Source organism: Procambarus clarkii, chromosome 10 (genome assembly GCF_040958095.1).
Source record: "Procambarus clarkii isolate CNS0578487 chromosome 10, FALCON_Pclarkii_2.0, whole genome shotgun sequence".
Lineage (NCBI taxonomy): Eukaryota > Metazoa > Arthropoda > Malacostraca > Decapoda > Cambaridae > Procambarus > Procambarus clarkii.
The window spans coordinates 4,867,933-4,893,896 of NC_091159.1; the positions used below are offsets into that span (position 1 = coordinate 4,867,933).

The 25,964-nt window shown below is 48.1% G+C and overlaps 1 protein-coding gene across 3 annotated transcripts in view; it reads left to right on the forward strand.

Moving 5' to 3' along the window:
• Nucleotides 1-25,964, forward strand: part of ArgRS-m (arginyl-tRNA synthetase, mitochondrial) — an 83,498-nt gene that overhangs the window by 26,662 nt on the left and 30,872 nt on the right. For 2 of the 3 annotated variants that reach the window (XM_069321547.1, XM_069321546.1), the window contains exons 4-6: nucleotides 2,644-2,756; nucleotides 11,498-11,618; nucleotides 16,019-16,174. In XM_069321547.1, the coding sequence (XP_069177648.1) occupies nucleotides 2,644-2,756; nucleotides 11,498-11,618; nucleotides 16,019-16,174 (390 nt within the window). The remainder of the gene's footprint in view (nucleotides 1-2,643; nucleotides 2,757-11,497; nucleotides 11,619-16,018; nucleotides 16,175-25,964) is intronic. The other variant, XM_069321548.1, reaches the window with a different exon arrangement.

Consider the following 25,964-nt stretch of genomic DNA (forward strand, 5'->3'; position numbering starts at 1 on the left):
GCTGTGGTCCCGCCTTTGGCTGTTCAGGAGGAGGTCCCGGGTTGCTCAGCGGTTGCTTGGGCGGTTGTGCGGGAGTCTGTACTTCGGCGTGCTTGTCTGCCCACGGAGTCGGGTTTGGCTCCGGTGTCGGTTGGTTCCTACGGAGACTCCCCTTCTGCCTCTTGCATTCCTTGGGTTTCTCTGGGGATCTGGTGTTGGTGCTGCGTCACCAGCTTCCTCTTTGGGGTTTTCGGGGTTCCGTGCCTTGGCACCTCCCCGAGCCTTCGCTCGATGTGTTCACGGACGGGTCGTCTCTCGGCTGGGGCTTTGTGACCAGTGCTCACCAGGTCGGCCGAGGTTGATGGAGTCTGTCTGTCCGTCGGGCTCACAGCCCGGTTCAGGTGTTCATGGCTGTCTGGTTTGCGCTTCGGAGGGTTTGGGTCACTAGGTACTATACCATTCAGCTCTGTTTGGACTGTTCTCTGGTGGTTCTTGCCGGAACCGCAGGGGGTTTGGTTAACCATGTGGTTCGTGTCCGGGGTGTGTCCTGCGTCCTGGTGGACAGCTGTCTCGGTTCATTCCTCTTCGTGGGTTGGCCAGTCGTCGCCGATTCGTTTTGTTGGCTCTGTTGGGCTTATGGACTCCTGGCCATGGACGTCTTCGGGTCGGCGTGGTCTAGGCGTCGCCCGTTTTGTGGCGCCCTTCCCACCTGCGAGGACTTCACGGTGGAGGCTTTCGGCAGGCCTGGTCGAGGTGGGGGGTACCTGTCCCTCTTCTCCCGGTCCAGCTGTTGCTTCGGGTTCTGGCTCGGTTGCAGCCCATTCCCACGAGAACAGTCCTTATGGTTCCATGGTGGCCGGCCCGGCCTTCTTTTCAGACGCTGCTTGATAGGTGTCCGTTCCCGGGGCGTTTTTCCTGAGGCTTCGCCTCTTTCAGCAGGCCGACTCGGTCCTGTCCGTGACTGGTTTGGCCTTCTCTTTGGCACTTCGCGTCTGGTATTTTGACGCAGGTATCACCATCTCTATGGTGTTCAGGTGGCTTTGTTGACGGTGTCCCACCTGCGAGCTTCGTCTTGGAGACAGTATGACGTTTATTACGTTTTCTCGCGTTTTGTTTCCCCTCCGGCCTGCTCATGAGTCGCCTGAGCCATCCTGGTCCTTGTTCAGGGTGCCTTCTTCTCTTCCCCTCAGTTTGTGGTAGCCCCTTCGGTTTCAGTTTCCTCCTCTTTGGTACTGGTGGTAGCTTTATTGGTGTGCAGCCTTTCTCTGTCCTGGCGACGGTCGAGACGGCTGCTTTCCGGAGGGGTTCTTGGGGTATTGGTACTTGTTTGGTTTGGCCGGGGGGTGCGTCCTGTGTTGTCCGGTTGTGCTTTTTGCTGTTGTCGGCGTACCGTGCCTGGGGATGCGCTGTGGTTGATCCGGTTCCTTCGTTCCCTGTTTTCAGGGCTCGGGTCTCCCAGGTCGTCCGCAGTGTTTTCCTTCTTCCTGCGGTCTGTCTTTGCGCCCGTGCTGTTCAGACGTTTGCAGCATTTGCTGCTGTGTTGGTGACGTCTCGGGCTCGTTTCGGGCGCAGGGATTTGGGGGTCGCACAGGTTTTTGGCCGCCCATCCATATGTGCGTCTGTTCTTGGGCGTTCTTGTTGCCTTGGGTCGCAGGTTTGCGACCGGTTGTCTTGGCTTTGCGTTGCAGAGTTTGTGGCGGCCGCCTCCCGGGTTAGCCCATTCTTTTCCTTCTCTTTGGGTATGAAGCTCCAGGGAGCCGTAGGGGCTCCCCACAGAAAACCAGCGTTGAATGTAATGAAACGCCATTTTCTGGGTGAGCCCCGGAGGCTCCCTGGAAACCCTCCCTCCCACCGGTCGGCGTTTTTTTTCGCGTTGGTTGAAGCTTAGCTTCCGAACTGGAGCTTGGCAGCCGGCGCGGTAGGTCCGGGGCTCCCCCCTCCCCCTCCCGGGGTGGGGAGGGCTGCGCGGACGATCGGCGCGGCAGTAAAGTGTGATGTTTGCTTGTTTGCTTGTTTCCTTGGGATTGTAGGGAGTTTTCTACCTCTCTGTTCGGTTTTTGTTGTAGTTTCTTACCATGTGGGGTTTGTTTTGTTACGCCTACCTTTCTGGGTGCCTAACCCCGGTCGATGGCAGATAAGGAAAACCCCCAACCATATGGGGTTTTCCAGGGCCATTGCTCCCTGAAACCTCTCTGAAGGGGCCAGGTTCTGGCGCTGGTCCCTGGTAGGTCTGAACTCCTTAGCTAATGTCCCGGTCTAACATAACATACATTAGCCCGATAAGCTCCAGGGAGCCTCCGGGGCTCACCCAGAAAATGGCGTTTCATTACATTCAACGCTGGTTTTTTATATTTATAACATCTAGGAGGAGAGGGCACAGGCTATAAATTACTAGATCATAGGTTTTGTAAAATCATCAGGAAAGTTCCTAGCTGGACAGAGTGACATGAAATAAATTACAAGAGTACCATGTGCTAACACCATTGAAAGCTACAAAGACCTATATGATTAAGAATAGAAGTTTAACAGGATACAGTAAGCTTTGGTCTCTTTATGTAACTAAACTTGGGTAATTATACACATCACTCACACATGCAGGTATACATCATACATATGCACAAAGTGTAAAGTATATACCCTAATAAATTTTATATTTTTTAACAGAGAGGCCATAGTCAGTTTGGGGTCATCATTAGTAGAAAAGTTTGATACAGACCCCACAATTCCAGGTGTCTACCTTGTTCACGACAAAATGGATGTAAGATTAAATTTCAAAGGTAAAGAGCAATCCAGTATTACTTGTATTTTATGAGAAAGATTCTAGAATTCCAATTCATATTTTTCACAACATACTGCAGGTATTAATTATGTGCAGAGATTAAATGCAGTGCAGAAAAGGGAACAAATGAGTGGAGAATTTGTCGATAGCATGTGATAGTGGTACAGTGGTACCTTGGAATACGGGTGTCCCTGAATACGAGTTTTTCGGAATGCGAGCAGGATTTGCTCGGAAAATGTGCCTCGAAAGGCGAGGGTTACCTCGGAACACGAGTTTGTTGATACGCATACAGGACGACCTAGCGCGTGGTGGTACGGCGATCGTCGCCCCTCCGCCCCTCAGTTTACCAGTGCCTCGCGCCCAGTGACTGTCCCACGTCAATTCTTCATCCGGATTTTCAGTGTTTTGTTGGATTTTTGGTCATTTGACCATAAAAGTTGTTATTATATATCTCACCATGGGTCCGAAGAAAGCCAGTGGTAAGGATCAAGGCAAGAAAGTCCATGTGAGGATGACAATAGAGGAGAAACAAGAGATCATTCGGAAGCATGAAAATGGTACATGTGTTATTGAACTTTGTAGGCAGTACAACAAAGCCACGTCAACAATATGCACTATACTTAAGAAGAAAAAGGGCATTATGAGTGCTAAAGTGGCAAAATGCGTAAGAACAATGACGAAACAAAGACCACAAATACTTGAAGAAGTGGAAAAGTTGTTATTAATTTGGATACACAACAAGGAGTTAAAGGGTGATCGTGTTTTGGAGGCCATCATTTGTGAGAAAGCCAGGGTATTGCATGAAGACCTTGTAAAGAAAACCCCTGGAACGAGTGATGCAGATACGAAAGAGTTTAAGGCAAGCAGGGGCTGGTTTGAAAAATTTAGAAAAAGAAGTGGTATCCATAGTGTTGCAAGGCATGGGGAGGCAGCCAGCTCAGACAAACCAGCCGCTGAATGATTTATTGAAGAATTTAAAGAGTTTGCAGAGGCTGAGGGATACCTACCGCAACAAGTGTTTAATTGTGACAAAACAGGACTGTTCTGGAAAAGAATGCCTAAGAGGACATACATTACCAAGGAGGAAGAATCCTTGCCCGGACACAAGCCTATGAAAGATAGGTTTACGCTTGTGCTGTGTTCAAATGCGAGTGGCGATTTGAAAATTAAACCCTTGCTAGTGTATCATTCTGAAAATCCAAAGGTTTTCAAACAGTATAAAGTGCAGAAAACCCAAATGTGTGTGATGTGGAAGGCTAATAAAAGGGCATGGGTGACTAGGATTTTTTTTTCGGAGTGGGTGAATGAAGTGCTGTGCCCTGCCATAGAAAAATATCTGCAGGAGAAACATTTGCCACTCAAGGCCCTGCTTCTCCTCGACAATGCTCCTGCTCATCCTCCAGGATTGGAAGATGAATTGATGCACAGATACAGTAAATTTCTCACAATAAAGTTCCTTCCTCCTAACATCACTCCTCTAATTCAGCCTATGGACCAGAAAATCATAGCGAATTTTAAGAAACTGTGTGAAAGGGCACTTTTCCGGAAATGTTTTGAAGTGACTGAAGCCACAAACCTCACTCTCAAAGAGTTCTGGAAAGACCATTTTAACATTTGTAGTTCTTTAAAACTCATTGACAAAGCCTGGCAAGTAGTGACTCAAAGAACCCTGATCTCTGGCTGGAGAAAATTGTGGCCTGAATGTATGACAGAGCTAGACTTTGAGGGGTTTGAGCCTGTAAATGATGCACCTATTGTTGAGGAAATTGTTACTCTGGGCCAGCAAATGGGCTTGGAATTGGATGGTGATGATGTGGAGGAGTTGGTGGAAGAACACAACGAAGAACTGACCACCGAAGAACTCCAAGCCCTTCAAAAGGAACAGCAAGACGACCAAGCTGATGATGATTCTCCAGTGGAGGAGAATGAGGCAGTAGCGAATGTCCCTTCTGCAGATATTAAGAAGGTGTGTCAGATGTGGGAAGAGATTCAAACTTTTATTGAAAAGACTCGCCCAGAGAAAGCTGTAGTAGGCCGTTGCCTTAATCTTTTCAATGACAATGTGATGCCTTACTACAGAGACAGCTTGCGAAGAAGGGAAAAACAAGCTTCCATGGACAGATTTTTTGTGAGAAAATCGAGCAGTGAGCCACAACCAGGACCTAGTGGTACTCGGGCAAAACGTGCCAGGGAGTGCACACCAGAAAGGTCCTCACTGCCTGAAGTTATAATGGAAGGGGACTCCCCTTCCAAACAGTAACACCTCTCCTCCTCACCATCTTCTATATGCCTACAGCATTCAACAACAAGGGTAAGTAATAACTTGAACATAGTTTTGTAGGTTTATTTAGATGAATTAGGTATAAAATTTAGTTTGAAGTGGGGTTTTTGGGGTAGTCAGGAATAGATTAATTCATTTCCCATTATTTCTTATGGGGAAATTAGCTTCGGAATACGAGTTTTCGGAATACGAGCTGTCTCCATGAACGGATTAAACTCTTAAACCGAGGTACCACTGTACAGTACTTTGTAAGATAATTGCAAAAGTGGAGAATGTACTCTCATATGTAGACTAAATGGGAATGTATTACAGTTGAGTCATTATTCTACTAAGTATTGGGCAGAGTATATGACAGAATAGTGATTGAAGGAATACAAAAAATAATTCAAGTACTGTATTAGTTATTGATGAACAAGGATGGGCTATGCATTATTAGAGATACTGTACAGTACCATAAATCAGATTTTGATTAGGACAGGCATTGGAGAAGACACTTGAAAGATCACAATTTTAGTATGTTATGAAATACTGTTAAAAGCTTTTAGTCAGAAAATAAAGCATATAATTTGAATAGTGTACTGAATGAAGGATTTGATATTACTGTCAAAGTACACTGGCTGTTTAATATCCAGGGCTATCTTACCAGCATTATGGGTCCCCTGGACAAACCAGTATGCTAGGGCCCCTACGACAACCACTCACAGAAATAAAAAGTAAATGGTTGATAATATTAAACATATACAGTATTTATTTTATTGGCACTTCAACAAAACTGGTGTTAAAACATTAAAAACATGCTGTAGAGCAGCAATTAATCAACATGTGTTCTGGGGGGAGCCCCGACGGCTCCCGGAGCTATCCAGGCTGATATGAATATACCTAAACTTTGGCATCAGTCAGTGTGGGTGTAGTTCTAGGCCTACCAGGGACCACGAGCCAGAACCTGGCCCCAGTCAAAGAGGCAAGAGGAGCATTGACCCATAGAAATGCACATGTGATTTCGAGCATTCTGTATCTGCCATCGACCAGGACAGGCACCCAGAAAGGTAAGCACCTTTTAACAAACCCCCTATTCTGCTTAAAACAACTAAAATAGACAAACGAGTGGACAGAACTCCCCAAATGAAAACTAGCAAACAAGCATGACGTCACACGAGCCGCATGTCTGCGCACTTTCCCCCTCCGTGAGAGGGAGAAGGGGGAGCCCCAGATCCCCGCACTGGCGATCCACACCCCAGTTCTTCAGCTGATGTGAGGCATCGCTGTTGTGTGGCTCCAGCTCCAGTACTCTTGTGTTGTACTGTACTTTGGTTCACTGCTTCTCGTACGGTGGCGTGTGAGTTGGGAGTATTATTCCAAGGTACTCGGGCTGCATGTGCTTAGGGTTCTCTTCCCTAAGTGCCCTGTAAGTACCGCCCTTGGGGCTTGGGGTTATCTTCCACAAGTCACCTTGGGTTTACCTCTGTTGGTCTTTCGTTGCTTGACTCTAGATGGCCCCGAGTGTTTTGGGGGGTTCTGCCCTTGTTTACTTTGGGGTAAGTGGTAGTTTTTGTGCTGGTAGGAGCGTGGGGTATTGCGCAGCTAGTTTTCACCTATAACAGCAGCCAGCTCTGTTCCTTCTGGGTACACTGTCTTGTGGGATTTTTCTATTCTTTTTGTTTTTGCCTGGTGGGGGGGGGGGGGGGGGAGCTGCCTTGGTGTTCCTTGCCTCCCTGTTATATTAGGGTCTTGACCTCTGTTGTTCGGCGGTACCCCCTGCTTGGCCCCAGGGAGTGGACACGTCTCAGGGGTTCAGCTTTAGCAGTTTGTTTGGTAGTATTGGGCGGAGATTAGAAGTGCCCTGCCTGAGCTTACCCTTAGCGATAACAGTCTAGGGGCCCCTGGAAAACCCCACGGGGGCGCACGGGTCCAATGGATGTGACCCTTGGGTCCCCTCTCACCTTGTGTGAGTTTGAGGGTTGCTCTGTCCCCTTGTCTCAGGGTGACGCTCATTGTTTTTGCCTCCATCATGCTGCCTATTGGGTCAGTGACATCTCGATCCTGAGTCCTGCGAGCATTGTTGTTTGTTTGTGCCTCATTTCATGCTATCCACTGATGACACTATTAGGATGCAGGCGGCTCAAGTGTTGCATGCTTGGTATAGGTTGTTGCAACGTGCTAGGTTGTTTGCTCCTCCCGATGCCCCGACGCTGCCCTGCTCTGCTTATAGGGACACGGACTTGAGGGTATTGGTTGCTTCGGCCTTGGTTCAATCTGTGCCCCCTTGTTCTTCCCCTGTTGTGGTTCATTCTGTTTCGCCCCCCTCCCCATTCCTTTGCTTCCGGCTCCAAAGCATCTGAGGGCTTCGGGGTCAGGGCAGGGTTTCGAGGTTCTGAGACTAGGGTAGTTTCGGGGGCTGCCCCTTCCGGAGTGGCGACGGAGGCATTCGAGTCGGTTCCTCCAGCCGTGGCACCGGGGTCTGACCAGTGGGCCCCCCCCTCTCTCTTCCTTGTTTTTTCTTGTGAGGCCGGGTCTTTGGAGGATGACTCGCCCCCGGGACCTAATGTGGAGATTCCTGGGGTTGTGGAGGGAGCTGACTTGGGGGCCTTGGGCCCCGTTGGACCCCATCTGGGTTTTCCAACCCTCAGAGTGAAGCTTTTCTCTTACAAAGAGTGGGGTTTACCTTTCCCCCCTCTGCGTATGGGTTAGTTTAGGCGTCAGCCCCTCCCCAGGTTCGGTTCCATGTTCCTTCGGGTCCGCCGGTTCCATCCTTCCTGACATTAATTTTGACTACTTTCTCACTGTTCTTATTTTGGACATGTATTCTTCTCCATCATGTCTCAATCATGTTCAAATCGTTTTAGGATCTTGCACACCCATTGGTCACAGATGCCACTGGGCCCATGTGAGCCTCCATGATTTTGTGCTTGCTGATCTAGGATCTCAAAGTTTCGTGTAGATCTTCAATCCTTACAACATTATTGGAACGTCTGTCACCTTCCAGTGAGGCTTACCTCCAGTCCTTTTTTGGACTCGTTGGTCCTCTTCCATACTGCTTATCGTCTATCGATGCTATATCTGTTTATTTCATAATCACCATTTCTCTCCATACTCTGTCTAGACATTACTAATGATCGTTACATAACCCTTGTTGGCATCCTCCCTGAAAGACGAGTGATGCTGCTCAGACTTCATGCGTATTGCGCATGAGCCGTGAGGTGATAGTTTTGTTTATGGGTGATGTACACATGTGTTGGTGGTGTTCTGCGATCTTTATCACGGGTGATACACTTCTCGCTCATCTTATCTCTCCAGTCATAGCCACCTAGATACTGGGAAAGTTCTGGGTTTTATGTATGGGGAACTTGCCTAGTTCTTTTCTCTGCATGTGGGTGTGGGGTGGCTTGGAGTGGTGCCACCTCCACCTCTACAATATGCCTAATCTTCTCCACCTGCACAATCTCCTTTGGACATACTCCATTTGGACATGGTACTCCACTCGTGGCATTCCTCCAATCCGATACATTACCTCTGATTACGGCCCTCATTTTTCTTGCAGTCAGGAAATTTTTCATCCATGTTAGAAGCTTACCTGTCACCCCCTCCAATATGTTCCAGTTTCCAGAACAACCTCTTATGTGGAAATCTGTCGAAAGCCTTTTTTAGGTCTAGATAGAGGCAGTCAACCCAACCATCTCTTTCCTGTAAAATCTCTGTGGCTCACTCATAGAAACTGAGTAAGTTTGTTACACAGGATCTTCCAGATCGAAAACCATACTGTCTGTCTGATATTATATCATTTTTCTCCAGGTGTTCGACCCATTTAGTTTTAATTATTTTTTCCAATATTTTGACTATGACACTTGTCAATGATACAGGTCTATATTAAGGGGGGGGGGGGTTCTTCCCTGCTGCCACTTTTGTAGATTGGAACTATGCTAGCCTTTTTCAACACATCAACTACAACTCCTGTAAACAGGGATGCCTGAAAAATCAGTTGAAGTGGAATGCTGAACTCAGGTGCACGTTCTCTCAGAACCCATGGTGAAACTCCATCTGGACCAACTGCTTTGTTCTTACTTAGTTCAGAACCCATGGTGAAACTCCATCTGGACCAACTGCTTTGTTCTTACTTAGTTCCTTGAGAATTCTTTCCACTTCGTCTCTAGACACCTCTATGTGCTCTATGTTGTTCTCTGGCATTCTTATTGTGTCTGGTTCCCTGAAGATTTCATTTTGTACAAACACACTTTGGAACTTTTTGTTTAATGTTTCACACATTTCCTTTTCATTTTCCATGAATCTAATTTCCTGTTTTCAACCTCTGAATATTATCCTTTGCCTGCAATTTGTTGTTTATAAATTTATAGAATAGACCTGGTTCTGTTTTACATTTGTCTGCAATCTCTTTTTCAAAATTTCTTTCTGCCTCTCTCCTCACTGCTGTGTAGTTGTTTCTCGCATCTTTGCATCGCTGGTATGTTTGGAGGTTTGGCCTCCTCCTATATTGATTCCATTTTTGTGTCTTGGTCTCTGGCCCTCTTGCAATTTCTGTTGAACCAATCCTGTTTCCTAGTTCTGCATCTCTGTTTTGGTATAAATTTTATTGTGCCTTTATCATATATTTCACAAAACTTGACATGCATCACATTTACTTTCTTGCCTAGCAACAAGTCTGTCCAATTATACCCGTTAAAAAAATTTCTAAGGTCGCCATAATGTCCTCTCATGAAGTCAGGTTTTTCAACTGCTTCAACCTCCTTATTTTCTTCCGGATTATAACTCATTGCATACTTTATTCCCAAAAAGACATAGTCATTTTTACCCAAGGGAGGAAGGTACTGAATGTCAAATATCTCTTCCTCCTTCCTGGTAAATATCAAATCTAGCATGGTGGGAACGTCCCCTTCCCTCATCTTCGTAGCTTGTTTAACATGTTGATACAAGAATGTTTCCTGGATGAGGTCTACAATCTACAGGTCCAAAAATCCTCTGTTCTAGCTTCATATGCTTCCCAGTCTATGGATTTCAAGTTGAAGTCCCCGACTATCAACAGTCGTGATCTTTCTTTTTCCGGTCTCGCTATAATCTCTCTCATTATTGTTATAAGACCCTCTCGTTTACTATCTAGCTCCTCCTTTGTCCATGTGTTGCTTGGCGGTGGACTATATGCATTTATGATCGTTAGTTTATCATCCTCATGGCAGATCTCCAGTGCTATTACGTCAACGTCTCGTGGATTGGCTATCATTATTTCGTTCACCTTTAGGTGTTCTTTCACCAGCACAGCAACGCCACCGCCTTTCCTAATTTTTCTGTCCCGTTTTCAAATTGAGTAGCCCCTTGGGAATATGACCTCATTTAAAATAACATCAAGTTTTGTCTCCGTGAGTGCAACAATGTCTGGTGTCTGCAACTGTATTACATCACTTAACTCCAGTATCTTCGATCTCACTCCATCTACATTGGTGTATACTATTTTCAGGAACATGTTTCCCCTCGCCTTATTATTCACTACCCCTCTCTCTAGCAATTTTGTTGGTTTGTCTTTTTGTACCATTTTACTGGCCTGCCTACTCCAATCACTTTGTAGAATTTTTTTTTTTATTTCTTCTTCGTTTCTGCTCTCATTTAGACATTTTGCCTCTACGAGGTTTAGTTTCAGCTTCTATATGTTTTCTATTGAAAGATCTCGTCTTAACGACCACACTTTCCCATCCTCATCACTTTGTAGTTTTTTAGCATTCCTTAGTACTTCTTCCATCTGTTTGGCACCATTTAGAGTGATCCTCAAAGGTCGATCTTTCCCTTTTACGTACCTGCCAATTCTCCTGTAGTCGCACACATTCTCTATGGAAGTAAGATCTTCCACAAGGCCAACAATTTTATCTACTACTTTCGCTTCTTCTTCTTCAGCTCTTTCTGACCTAGATGTTATCTCCTTTTCTTTGCAACCAAAAATTATCAGGGACTTACTCCGATCAACTGTGTTTTGCACCAACTTCGGGTTAGATGGATGTTAGATGCCAATTCCTTTCTCACTTCCAACCTAATGTTTGTTTTATTTTGGTTGCTGCAGTGTTTGGCATCCTTTACTGCTTCTTTAATTTTTTCCTTCTCCTTGGGCACTTGTGCATAGGTGAGTTGCATATCATTCCTGCACTGTTCTATTCCCTGTGTAACTTCCTCCATCTGTGCTGACAAAAGCTGTTTCTCCTGTTGAATTTCCTTACCTAACCTATTGTAGTCATTTATGTTTAAATTTGCTTTAACTTCTTCCAAAGCTATTTTAAGAATTTATTTTCCTCTTCCATGGTTTTGCAATTTGTTTCCAATTGATTCTTGTCCTTGCACTAGTCTTTCACTAAACCCTCAAGACAGTGTGAAGCCATCTCAGTGAGATAGCTTCAGAGAACCACCAGGGCTCTACCAGAAATACAAATTTCATTTCATTCAATGCTGGTTTTTCTTATTTTCAGTAAACTACAAACAGCTAGCATCAGAAGTAGTGAAGATAACCACACTCAAACCAGCCTCCTTTTGGCGGTGCAGTGCATTAGTAAATCTCCTGCCACATGAAAAGGTTGTTGTAGAATACAGGTTAGTTTTGATTCATTTATTATAACATTAAATATAATAAGATACATACATAATTTGGCCACACTGCTGGTAGCACATGACTTGTCGACATAATACCAAAATGAAAATTATATCAAGTACTTCATTCAAATGGAGCTAAATAAAATATATATACAGTATTGAATTTTGAATGGTTTAATAGACAAAATACAGTAATGCACGAAAGTTTTAGTATGCAATTGCAATCTTTGCAATAGCAATTTTGCCTTTGCAATTTCTCACTAATTGCTGTTGCTTTGCATTAACCCTTAAGCTGCTAAGAGGTCCTGAGGACATTTACACCCCTGTGTGCAAGAAAAAAAATCTAAAAAAATTTTGTCTTCTAAAAATGTTAATTTGTGTTCCCTGAGCACGGGAAAAATAAAAAATAAATCATAGGCGACATATTTTGGGCGCAATAGGCTGAGGAAGTCTGGCAAAATGTGGGCGTTGACAGAGCGGTCGTCAGAGCCAGTCAGCATCACCTGAGCTGACAGGTGGGAGTTGCCACAAAGATATTATTACCTAATTATTTCAATGTCTCTGATTGATTTTTTCTTTGTTTTCTGGGGGGAGCCCCGTCGGCTCCCCGGAGCTATCCCAGGCTGATATGCTAATGTCAGACTTTGGCATCAGTCATGTGTATGGAGTTCTTAGGCCTACCGGGGACCACGGCCAGAACCGGGCCCCCTCAGAGAGGCAAGGGGAGCAATGGCCTATAGAAGCCCCCGTGTAGTTGGAAGCATTCTATGTCTGCCATCGACCGGAACAGGCACCCAGAAAGGTAAGCGCCCCAAAACAAACCCCTATTCTGGTTAAAATTGCTACCTAATACCGAACTAGTGGATAGAACTCCCCAACCGAAAACAAGCAAATTAGTGTGACGTCACACACTGCCGCGCCGCTGTCTGCGCAGCTCCCCCCTCCCCGGGAGGGGGAAGGTGGAGCCCCAGACCCCCCGCGCCGGCTACCCACACCTCAGTTCTTGAGGCTGATGCTATAGGCGATGGTCGTGTGCTCTGGCTCCGGTGGGCGCTGGTTGCTCGGTGTCCGAACCCGAGGGTTTTCCCGCGGCTCCGCCTCTTTCAGCGGATCGGGCCGGTACGTCACGTAGCTGGTTCGATCTTCTCCTTGAGTCTTCGCGTATGGTTTTTTTGACTCGAGTCTATCATCATCTCTATGGTGATCAGGTGGCCTCCTTGTTGGTGTCCCACCTGAGGGCTTCTTCTCGGCGGCAGTATGAAGTTTCCTGGCGGTCCTTCCGTTTCTTTTTGCGTCTTCGTCGTGTTAGCTCCTTGTCTGTTCGGGTGGTCTTGTCCTTCCTCTCGTGGTTGTTTCAGGACCGTCATCTTATGCCTAACACTGTCGCTTCGTATCGTGCGGCGCTGGCGGAGCCGCTTCAGCTTGCTTTCGGTATCGATGTTACGTCTGCGCCGTTTCGCAAGCTGTCTCGTGCATTGTTTCACCTCCGGCCTGCTCATGCGTCGCCTGAGCCGTCCTGGTCTTTGGACAGAGTGCTCTCTTTCCTTTCATCTCCTCGTTTCGTTGTGGCCCCTTCGGTCCAGGATTGTTTTTCCAAGGCACTTTTCTTGTTGGCTTTGGCCTCTGGGGGTCGGGTAGGGGAGCTTCATGCTCTCCTCCGGCGCAGGGGTTTCTGCTCTTTTGGTCGTGGTGATAGTTTTGTTCGTTTGCAGCCGTCTCCTTCTTTTCTGGCGACGAATGAGACTGCTGCGTTCCGGAGGGGTCCATGGGTGGTTGATGCTTGGTTGGTCAGGCCGGGGGTGCATCATGTTTTGTGTCCGGTTGCGGCGCTTCGCCGTTATTTGCGCGCCACAGCTTCTGTGTCTGGGGACGCGCTGTGGGTTGATCCGGTTTCCCTTCTTCCCTGTTCGCGGGTTCGGGTCTCTCAGGTCGTCCGCAGGGTTATTAGGTCTAGCCAGCCTGCGGTCTATCCCCGTGCCCATGACGTTCGTAAGTTCGCGGCTCTTGCTGCCGTCTTTGGGAATATGTCTTGGTCTGATATTTGGGCGCGGGGATTTTGGCGGTCGAACAGGGTCCTGGCTGCTCGTTACCTTGTGAATGTCCCTGGCCCTCGTCGGGCCTGTGTTGCTTTGGGTCGGCGGTTGCAGCCAGTTGTCTCGGCTTCGTGTTGAGGGGTGAGCGACGACCGCCTCCCGGGTAAGTCCCTCTTTTTCTGTCTGTGGGTAGTTAGCTCCGGGGAGCCGACGGGGCTCCCCCCAGAAAACCAGCGTTGAATGTAATGAAACGCCATTTTCTGGGTGAGTCCCGGAGGCTCCCCGGCATCCCTCCCTCCCTCCGGTCGGCGGTTTTTCGCGTTTTTGACATCCAGCCTCAAGAACTGAGGTGTGGGTAGCCGGCGCGGGGGGTCTGGGGCTCCCCCTTCCCCCTCCCGGGGAGGGGGGAGCTGCGCAGACAGCGGCGCGGCAGTGTGTGACGTCACACTAATTTGCTTGTTTTCGGTTGGGGAGTTCTATCCACTAGTTCGGTATTAGGTAGCAATTTTAACCAGAATAGGGGTTTGTTTTGGGGCGCTTACCTTTCTGGGTGCCTGTTCCAGTCGATGGCAGACATAGAATGCTTCCAACTACACGGGGGCTTCTATAGGCCATTGCTCCCCTTGCCTCTCTGAGGGGGCCCGGTTCTGGCCGTGGTCCCCGGTAGGCCTAAGAACTCCATACACATGACTGATGCCAAAGTCTGACATTAGCATATCAGCCTGGGATAGCTCCGGGGAGCCTCCGGGACTCACCCAGAAAATGGCGTTTCATTACATTCAACGCTGGTTTTTTATAGTAATATTATTCAATAGTGTGTAGTGTGATAGATTTATATAATAAAATGTGTGAATCATCGCTATACTCAAAAGTATGGTGTTCATATTAATGGTTCAATTATTACATTCATAAAACAATAAACAAATAGTTTTGCAGTTATTACACTATATACACACACATTAAATATAAGTATCTACATGTTTTGTTCACCACAACTGCACAACTAAGCTGATATAGTTAGTTCAGGAACTAAGAGACATCACTACACTCATAGTCAGCTGGCGGCTGCCTCCCTCACTCATTCAAGGTCAGGCGCACTAAATTTCTTCCCCAACAATACTGTTAGGGGTGTTATTACACTATATACACACATTATATAAAAGTATCTTCACGTTTTGTTCACCACAACTGTACAACTAAGCTGATATAGTTAGTTCAGGAACTAAGAGACTTCGCTACACTTGCTGGCAGCTGCCTCCCTCACTCATTCAAGGTCAGGCACACTAAATTTCTCCCCCCAACAATACTGTTTGGGGTGTTATTACACTATATACACACACATTATATATAAGTATCTACATGTTGTATGCACCGTAACTACACCTACACACTGTACACCTGCACAGTGGCCACCCTCTACACAACTAGACAAGTCAGGCAAGCAACACCACCTCCGCCACCCAAATGGCTCCTCCCAATATAATCATTTTGCTGTTATTACACTAATACACACATTATATATAAGCATCTACATTTGTGTTCACCATGGAGAACCACTGAGCTGGTATGGTGAATGCAGACAATAACAGGTGGCCACACAGTCAGTAAATGACATATCTCCCTCCCTCCCACAGCATTACTACTCCCACACAGCTAATTATCACAGCAATCCTGCTATTATCACAATCCTGGTCATTTTTATCACAGTCAGGAGTCATCTGTAATATTGTCATCGCTAAATAATAGCAGTTACATACTTATTTTGACATTTTTAAGCGATGCTGTTAGCTCATGCTGTGTGCGCCAGCCTTGGTTGCTCTCACACCGGAGAATATTGCCCACAATTTTTTTTTTAAACATGGCGTCTGTTTACAAGAGCCCTGAGGAAGCTGTTGTGAACCCCGTGTATCCGCGGGCCATTTGAATCATGCCTGGCACCCTATGGCGTATATATACGCCATGCGCACTGTGGGACATGTTACTCATGGCGTATATATACGTCATGCGCAGTTTAAGGGTTAAGTGGAGAACAGGTTTAAAAGTTTGTAACTGAGATTTACATTTTGAAGATTTGCATTGCTAAGTAATTCAAGGTTCTGAAGTTATGGAGACTTAACTGGGGTAATTTGTTTCTGACTGAGATATTTATTCTTGACATAGCAGTGTAAAAGGATGTACATTTATTTAGTTACACATGGCATTACTACATTAAGTATGTTGAGCTAATTTTGCTTCAACATTCATGTCTTGAAATGTATTTTCTGATGATGACTTTCTTTGGCTGTCACATATATTTGTAGTACAAGGTAAGATGCCCTTAATTATTAATTTGCTTAAAGTTTGACATGCTTTCATTTCTTCCTGTAGCTCGCCCAACATTGCCAAACCATTTCACATTGGTCACCTTCGCTCTACCATCATTGGAAACTTCATTGCTAACTTGCACGCTGCTCTTGGTCATGATGTGACTCGCATTAACTACCTGGGAGACTGGGGTACGCAGTTTGGGATCCTGAAATATGGGTAAGAATAGTGGAATTTGATTGATTTAGTTCTATTTCATTAGTTTTAGTCTAATACCTGTATATGGATGTAGTATCACTTTATCAAATGTATGAAAGTAATGTTTATAGAAAAGAAGATGAAGTATAATTTAGGCACTAGATTTGGAAAAAACTATCACATTCTGTTATATCTCAGTTTGCATTATTCAACATGTAAGGATTAGTTATCTAAAACATTCACAGAAACTCCTCTAATGAACACCACTGATAAGTACAGTAACTCTAAAAAATGTTTTTACTGTACGGTTGTAATTGTACTGTACAATTGCCAATGTTCTACAGCATATGCAATTGTATGTACAGTAATGTGAAAAAACTTTAAATTTCAAAGGTGGTTTTACTACTATCTCGGTTTTCACACTTTAATCCTTATCAAATTCTGACAAGCTTGCTGCTTTTTTTGTTTGGCCCATCAATAGTGGGGTCGGTGCCTGTGCATTACAGATAGTTTTCTGCGGGGAGCCCCTTCGGCTCCCCAGAGCTTACTAGGCTAATATGCTAATGTCAGACTTTGGCATTAGTTATGTGTATTTTCCTCTTATTCCTCTTGTTGGAGTTCTATGGGCCAACCGGGGATCATGAGCCAGAACCTACCACCGTGTTGGTGGAAGCATTCTATGTCTGCCATCAACTGGGTCAGGCACCCAGAAAGGTAAGCATCCCAAAACAAACCCCTATTCTGGTGAAAATATTGCTACCAAAAACCGAATAAGTGGATAGAACTCCCCTAAGCGAAACGAGCAAGCGATCATGACGTCACACGTCATCGTGTCGCTGTCTGCACAGCTCCCCCCTACCCGGGAGGGGGAAGGGGGAGCCCCAGACCCCACATGCCGGCTATCCACCCATTAATTCTTAGGCTGATGCTAGAGGCTCTGGTCATGTGCTCTGGCTCCAGGCATAGTTTCAGCACTGTGCTTTGAGTGTGGTGGCTACCTTCTAGGGGTGTGAGAGCCAGGAGTTATTCTCCAGTACTCGGGCTGTATTCGCCTAGGGTTCCCTTCTCTAGGTGCCTTGTAAGTACTGCCCTTGGGACTTGGGGTTACCTTCCACAAGTTCCTTGGGTCCTGACTCTGCTGGCCGTTTTACTGCTCGGTTTTTCGGCCGCCCTTTGGGTGCTTGGGTGTTTTGTCTCCCTTGTTTACCTTAGGAGTAAGAGGTAGTTTGCACTGGTTCGTTGCATGGGGTGCTGCATAGTTTGTTTTCACCGATTAGCGGCTGGCCCCTTCGGTTCAGGATTGTTTCTCCAAGGCTCTTTTTTCTGTTGGCATTGGCCTCTGGGGGTCGGGTTGGTGAGCTTAATGCTCTTCTTTGGCGCAGGGGTTTCTGCTCTTTTGGTCTTCGTGATGGTTATGTTTGTTTGCAGCCGTCTCCTTCTTTTCTGGCAAAGAATGAGACTGCTGCTTTCCGAAGGGGTCCCCTGGGTTGTAGATGCTTGATTGGTTAGGCCCGGGGTGCATTATGTTTTGTGTCCAGTTGCGGCTCTTTGCCGTTATTTGTGTGCCATGGCTTCTGTGTCCGGGGACACGCTTTGGGTTGATCCGGTTTCCCTTCTTCCCTGTTCGCAGGTACGGGTCTCCTAGGTCGTCCGCAGAGTTATTAAGGCTAGCCAGTCTGCGGTCTATCCCCGTGTCCATGACGTTCGTAAGTTCGCTCCTCTTGTTGCAGTCTTTGGCAACATGTTGGCTGACATTCAGGCACGGGGCTTTTGGCGGTCGAACAGGATCCTGGCTGCTCCTTACCTTGTGAACGTCCCTGGGCCTAGTCGGGCCTGTGTCATTTAGGGTCAGCAGTTGCAGCCAGTTGTCTCGACTTCGAGTTGAGGAGTGAGCAGCGACCGCCTCCCGGGTAAGTCCCTAAGTTTTTCCTCTGTGGGAAGTTAGCTCCGGGGAGCCGAAGGGGCTCCCCCAAGAAAACCAGCGTTGAATGTAATGAAATGACATTTTCTGGGTGAGACCCGGAGGCTCTCCGGCATCCCTCCCTCTCTCCGGTCGACGGTTTTTTGCATGTTTTGACATCCACCCTAAAAACTAAAGGGTGGATAGCCGGCGTGTGGGGTCTGGATCTCCCACTTCCCGGGGAAGGGGATGGAGCTGCGCAGACAGCGGCACGGTGATGTGTGACATCATGATCGTTTGCTCGTTTCGTTTAGGGGAGTTCTATCCACTTGTTCGACTTTTGGTAGCAATATTTTCACCAGAATAGGAATTTGTTTTGGGATGCTTACCTTTCTGGGTGCTTGACCCGGTCGATGGCAGACATAGAATGCTCCCAACCACATCAAGTGTTTCTATAGGCCATTGCTCCCCTTGCCTCTTCTGAGGTGGCCAGGTTCTGGCTCGGGGTCCCCGGTAGGCTCATAGAACTCTATACACATGACTGATGCCAAAGTCTGACATTAGCATATCAGCTTAGTAAGCTCCGGGAAGCCTCAGGGGTCTCACCCAGACAATGGCGTTTCATTACATTCAACGCTGGTTCCCCCCCCCCCCTCCTTCGGGAGTTTTTTCTCCCGTTGCCGTTTCTCTGTTTTGTTCTTTCTTTTAGGGCAGTCTGCCCTTATTGTGTTCCTCTGGGAACGCTTGGGTGTAGGTTTTTCACCCAGTTTTGTGTTTTGGTCTGGACCCTGGGTTTTTGGCCCGGTGTCCCCCTGGCCGTTTGCTCTGCTTGCTCCCACCCCTTTTGTCCCTCGGTTTTTGGTCCGTTTCTGGCTGTTTAACCGGGAATTCAGTCTGGGTGATGTGTTTTGCCCTCTTTTCTGTGATGCATTTTCTGCCAGCAGATGTGGTGGTCTGGCCCCCCTCCCCTCTGGTTCATTGCCGGGTTCCTTTTGGCTCTTCGGTTTCGATTTTTTTGAGATTTTCTTCCTCTTGGGTCCCCGTTGGGGGTTCTGGAGGCCTTTGGTTACCTCCTGTGTGCCCTTCACTTTTTGTTCAGGGGTTCCAGGGGTCTTCCTGGCTTGCAGACTGCATTTCTCTTGTCTTGGCACGGGTTTTGTGGTCGTGCTGGGGTCTGCAGCTTCTGTTGTCGAGGTGGGCCTTTGGTGCAAAATTTGTGCTGGTGCCTCCTTTGTCTGGCCGGTGCAGTCCTCATTCTGCTTGCAAGTCTGCTTCTTGCTTTTCTTTTCTTTTATTTATTTATTTATTTATTTTTCAGGGGGGGGAGCCCCATCGGCTCCCTGGAGCTATCCAGGCTGAATGGATATGGTTAGCTTTTTGGCATCAGCCAAGTGCATGGAGTTCTTGCCCACCGGGGACCACGAGCCAGAACCTGGCCCCCTCAAGAGAGGCACGAGGAGCATTGGCCTATAGAAAACCCCCCCTCCCTGTGGTTGAGAGCATTCTATGTCTGCCGTCAACAGGGACAGGCACCCAGAAAGGTAGGCGCCCCAAAACAAACCTCTATTCTGGTGAAACTATTGCTACTGAAAGTTGAACGAGCGGACAGAACTTTCCAAATGAAACTTAGCAAACGAGCAGGACGTCATCATGTTGCTGCGCCGCTGTCTGCGCAATCTCCCTCCCTCCCCCCTCCCTCCCCCCTCCCTCCCCAGGAGGGAAAAGGGGGAGCCCCAGACCCTTGCACCAGCAACCCAACCTTCAGTTCTTGGCTGATGGGAGTCTGGTGTGGTCGTGCCTCTGACTCCAGCTTTTGTTTTCACTCTGTGTCTTGTGGTGTGGGCTGTCTCTTTCAGGTGGTGCGTGAGCCAGGAGAAGTATTCCACAGTACTCAGGCTGCATGCGCCTAGGGTTCCCTTCCCTAGGTGCACAGTAAGTACTGCCCTTGGGGCCTCCTTCCACAAGTCACCTCGGGATCTACCTGCGCTGTGCCGTTTACTGCTCGGTACTTGGCCGCCCTTGGAATCGGCTGTTTTTTTTTCATGCCCTTGTTTGTCTCTGGGTAGGGGGTAGTTTTCGTCACTGGCAGGGGCACAAGGTACTGCACAGCTGGTTTTTTCCCATAACAGCTGCCGGCTCTGCTGTGTTGCATCGGTTGCTGTGTTGCCAGTTTCCTCTTCGGGTTTTTCGGGGTTCAATGCCTTGATGCCTACCTGAGCCCTCGCTCAATGTGTACAGGGACGCATCGTCTCTTGACTGAAGCTTTGTGACCAGTGCTCACCAGGGCGGCCAGCGGTAGTGGGGTCCGTCCTTCTGTCGGGCTCACAGCACGGTCAGGGAGTTCCCGGTGGTGTGGATGTCGTTTCGGAGGGTTCGAGTTGCTCGTGGATTGACGATCTGACTCCGTTCAGACTGCTCCCTGGTGGTTCATTGCCTGAACCGAGGGGGTTCAATGCGGTCCTTGACTCTTTGAGGCTGGTCGCTTCGGATTTACTCATCTGCTGAGTCTTCAGGGTTTGGCTCTCCTGGTGGTTCACGTCCGGGGGGTATCCAACATCCTGGCAGATGGCCTATCCGTGTTTGTTCCCCTGTCCACAGAATGGACGGTTGACGCCGACTCATTCAGTTGGATCTGCCAGGCATTCGAGTGCCTGGAGGTGGACCTCTTCGTGTCGGCGTGATTGATGCATCTTCCAGTATATGTAGCACTCTTCCCTGACCGCGAGGCTGTTGGGATCGACGCCTTTTGGCAGGACTGGTCGAGGTGGGGGTTCTTGTACCTTTTTCCTCTGGTTCAGCAATTGCTGAAGATCCTAGCTCGCTTGGAGACTTACCAGGGGTGAGTTGTCCTCTTGGCCTCATGGTGGCCGGCCCAGCCTTGGTTTCAGGCGCTGCTTGCTCGGTGTCTGAACCCGAGGGTCTTCCCGTGGCTCCGCCTCTTTCAGCAGAATGGTCCAGCCCGGTATGAGGTTGGTTCGGTCTTCTCGAGTCTTCTCATCTGGAGATTTTGACTCGAGTTTATCATCACTTGTATGGTGCGCAGGTGGCTTCGTTGTTGGTCTCCCACCTGCGTGCTTCGTCTCTGCAACAATATGAAGTTTCTTGGCAGTCCTTCCTGTTCTTCCTATCACTGTGTAGGTGTTCTTCAGTCTCTGATAGGGTTGTTTGTCCTTTCTCTCTTGGCTGTTCCAGGACCGTTATCTTATGCCCAATACAGTCGCCTTGTATCATGAGGTGCTGGCAGAGCCGCTTCAGCTTGCTTTCGGTGTCGATGTTACTTCTGCCCCCATTCTGCAAGCTGTCTCAGGCATTGTCTCACCTCCTGCCTGCTCATGCTCCTCCTGAGTTGTCCTGGTCTTTGGACCGGGTGCTCTCATTTCTTTCTTCTCCTCGGTTTGTTGTGGCTCCTTCCATTCGGGATTGTTTTTCTAAGACTCTTTTTTTTTCCTGTTGGCATTGGCCTCTGGGGGGAGGGGGAGGGTCGGGGAGCTTCATGCTCTCCTCTGGTGCAGGGGTTTATGCTCTTTCGGTCCTGGTGGTCGTTTTGTTTGGTTGCAGCCGTCTCCTTCTTTTCTGGCGAAGAATGAGGCGGCTAATTTCCAGAGGGGGCCTTGGGTTGTTGATGCTTGGTTGGTTAGGCCGGGGGTGCATCATGTGTTGTATCCGGTTGCGGCTCTCCGCCATTATTTGCATGCCACAGCTTCGGTGGCTGGGGATGCGCTTTGGGTTGACCCGGTTTCCCTTCTTCCCTGTTACCGGGCTCGGGTCTCTCAGGTTGTCCGCAGGGTTATTAAGTCTACCCAGCCTGCGGTTTATCCCCGTGCCCATGAGGTGCGTAAGTTTGCTGCTTTGGCTGCCGTCTTTGGCAACATGTCTTGGGTTGACATTTGGGCGCGGGGTTTTTGGAGGTCAAACAGATTCCTGGCAGCTCGCTACCTCGTGAATGTTCCTGGGCCAGGTCAGGCCTGCGTTGCATTGGGTCGGCAGTTGCAGCCAGTTGTCTTGACTTCTGTTGAGGAGTGAGGACGGACCACCTCCCGGGTATGTCCCTGTTTTTCCTTATCTTTGGGTTTTCCTTAGCTCCAGGGAGCTGACGGGGCTTCCCCCAGAAAACCAGCGTTGAATGTAATGAAACGCCATTTTCTGGGTGAGTCCTGGGGGCTCCCGGCATCCCTCCCACACACTGGTCAGCGGTGTTTTTCGCGTTTTTTGACATCAGCCTCCGCAGAGTTGTTCAGACGGTGATGACGTCATGCTCGTTTGCTAATTTTCGTTTGAGGATGTCGGAAAATCCGACACCATTTAATATATCATACAGATAATAGCTGTGTTGTATAAACAAGTTACCCATAGAAAACGTAACTTGTAGTGGAATTACCGTCTAAAGAAAACGGGATATCATCACCACATACCATTATAAATTCACCAGCTATTCTGCTGGGAATTATTCTTAAATACATTAGTCTTTGGACTTTACCATCATAAAAACATCTTATATAAATTAACTTAATTATCAATATTAAAGTAGAGTAAATGTGACCCTTCTATCACTTTCTGAAATCTGGACAATGTAAGCCAGGCGTCAGGGAGGAAGGAGGGCAGCCATTGTTGTGTCACCTCCGAGACGTGTGGAGCAAATTTGGCTCCTATCATATCTGGACAATGTCGGCCAGGCGTCAGTAGTATGGAGTGTTAGACATTGCCATTGTTTATACAAGACCAGAGGCTCACACGGGAGCAAATTCGGCTCCTGTTAAATTTACTTGGACGTAGTGTTATGGAAACCAGAAGTGTACCATTATCAACACGCTGTCTACAAATCAAGTTAAGTGTTCTTTCCGAAACCCATGTATCTTCATTTTTGGCCATTAATGTCATTATATAGGGTGACCCGGTTAGAGCACGTGGAAGCCTCAAACTAAAGGTAATTAAGCCAGGTCTTTATTGTTCCATGTATAGTATTTTCTCTGATATAGCTTGTCATATATAGGTATCTGGCTTCACAGTTAGCGCCCTTTTGACAGGTCAAGACGAGGAAGCAAGATTTTGTGCACCAGTTACTGGGTGATGGAAGCTACCTCAAAGAGGATAATTTGGTGTCTACACCCTAGTTATACCTGGTGGACTAACCTGCTGTACTATAAGATAAGGAACCTTTTCAATGTATGTAGTTAATACTGTAGTTTGATTGGCTGCATATATATTAATTTAATAAACCCCCCTAATGTGTAGAGGATCGATTTGTGAGATTAAGAGATTATTGCAGAAATACAGTCCACTTATCATTATACAAATTGCTATCGAAGTATATAAATTAACGTAAATATAAATTCATATAAATTAAATAAATATAAATCTCACAGGTCGGTTCCCACAGAGGAGTTCTGTCCACTCGTTTGGCTTTCAGTTGCAATAGTTTCACCAGAATAGGGGTTTGTTTTAGGGCGCCTACCTTTCAGGGTGGCTATCCAGGTCGATGGCAGACAGAATGCTCCCAACCACAGGGGAAATTTCTATAGGCAATTGCTACTCGTGCCTCTCTTGAGGGGGCCAGGTTCTGGCTCGTGGTCCCCAGTAGGCAAGAACTCCATGCACTTGACTAATGCCAGAAAGCTAAACATATCTATTCAGCCTGGATAGCTCCAGGGAGCCTCAGGGACTCGCCCAGAAAATGACGTTTCATTACATTCAACGCTTTTTTTTTTTTTTTTGCCCTCAGAGGGGGCGCCAGTCCCCTTGCAGGACAGGGCGATGGGGTGGGGGGGGGAGGCTTGCTCTGTTTGCTCACACCTGGTCCCTTGATTCGTGGGCGTTCGGGTCATGTCCTCCGGCCTATGGTAGCGTTGGGTGGCTTCCTCCTTCTGGGGGTTTCAAGGCTAACAGGGCGGGCTTCTTTCCCTGCGCTCCGTCAGGTCATCTGGAGTCGGTGTGCTTGGGCTTGATCGACTTGACCCTGTCCCTCCAGTGGGGTTCCCGCCTGTTCTAGTGCCAAAATGGGACTATGAATCTGTGGTTCATTATGGACTTGTCCAATCTGAACCCCTGGATTCCTTTCAGATGACCGCTCTATTTCAGGTCTGGCTTCTGTTGGAGCCTGGTGCCTGGTTGGAGTCCCTGGACCTCAGGGGCATGTATTGGCACATTTCAATTCAACCAGGGTTCAGGGACTGGGTAAGTTTTTGGTGACCCATTTGCATCTGCTACGGGTTTTGGTTCTGGCCTACCTCGATGACTGGTTGGTATAGGTTCCCTGCCGGTCTGCTTGTCTGCTCACCAGGGATGTGGTTCTTTTCCCAGCTGGCCAGGTTTGGGTTCCTGGTGAACTGGAGGGAGTCCTGTCTGGTTCCATCCCGGGTTTGGATCTGGTTGGGTCTTGTTTGGGATTCTCGGACTGCTTGCATGTCCCTCCCTCTGGAGGCATTGCTGCGGCTGTGGTCCCGCCTTCTGCTGTTTCTGCGGAAGGAGGGGGGGGGTTCCTGGGTCACTCGGTGGTTACTCGAGCAGTTGTTCAGAAGTCTGCACTTCGCCGTGCTGGTCTACCCGCTGGGTCGGGTTTGGCTTCGGCATCTGTTCTGGTTCATTCAGGAACGCCCCTTCTGCACCTCTTGTGATGGCTGGGTTCTTCCTCCGGGGGCCTTGCATCAGTTGCTGCGTCGCTGTTTTCCTGTTTGGGTTTTTTGGGTCAGTGCCTTGGTGCCTACCCAAGCCCTCGCTTGATGTGTTCATGGACGCGTCATCCCTCAGCTGGGGCTTTATGACCAGTGCTCACCAGGCCGGCCAAGGGTGGTAAGGTCCGTCTTTCCATCGGGCTTACAGCATGGTGCGGGTGTTCGCTGCGGTTTGACTAGTGCTTCGAAGGGTTCGGGTCGCTCGGGGTTCATCTATCTGGCTCCATTTGGACTGTTTCCCAGTGGTTCATTGCCTGCACCGCAGGTGTTCTCTTCGGTCCTTGCATCTTTGGGCTGGTCGCTTCAAGTAGCTCATCTGCTGGCTTCTCTGGGTTTGGCTCTCCATGCGGTTCATATCTGGGGAGTGTCCAAAGTCCTGTCTCGGTTCATTCCCCTGACTATGGAGTGGACAGTCGACACCGACTCCTTCAGTTGGCTCTGCCAGATGTACGGGCTCCCAGAAGTGGACCTCTTCATATCTGCATGGTCTTGGCGTAGCTTCAAGTAGCTCATCTGCTGGCTTCTCTGGGTTTGGCTCTCCGTGCGGTTCATATCTGGGGAGTGTCCAACATCCTGTCTCGGTTCATTCCCCTGTCTATGGAGTGGAGAGTTGACACCGACTCCTTCAGTTGGCTCTACCAGATGTACGGGCTCCCGGAAGTGGACCTTTTTGCGTCGCCATGGTCTTGGCATCTCCTGGTATATGTGGCGCCTTCCTCGACTGTGAGGCTTTCGCAGTGGATGCCTTTCGGCATGTCTGGTCGAGGTGGAGTTACCTGTTTCTCTTTCCCCCTGTTCCAGCTGTTGCTTTGGGTTCTGGCTCAGTTGGAGTCTTACCACAGGAGAGTAGTCCTAGTGGCCTCTTGGTGACCGGCCCACCCTTGGTTTAGGGGCTGCCTGCACGGTGCCCGAACCCGGGGCATTTTCCACGGCTCCACCTCTTCCATCCAGCTGGTCAGGCCAGTCCCATACACAGCTGGTTTCATCTTCTCCACTCTTCATGTCTGGTCTTTTTGACACAGGTTATCACCATTTGTATGGTGATCAGGTGGCCTCGTTGATAGTGTCCCATCTGAGAGCTTTGTCTTGACAACAGTATGAAGTTTCCTGGCATTCTTTCCACTAGTTTCTCTTTTTTTTATAGGTTGTCTTCTCTGTCTGATTAGGTTGTCTTGTTCTTTCTGTCTTGGCTTTTTCAGGACTGTCATTTAATGCCTAATACTGTCGCCTCGTATAGTGTGGT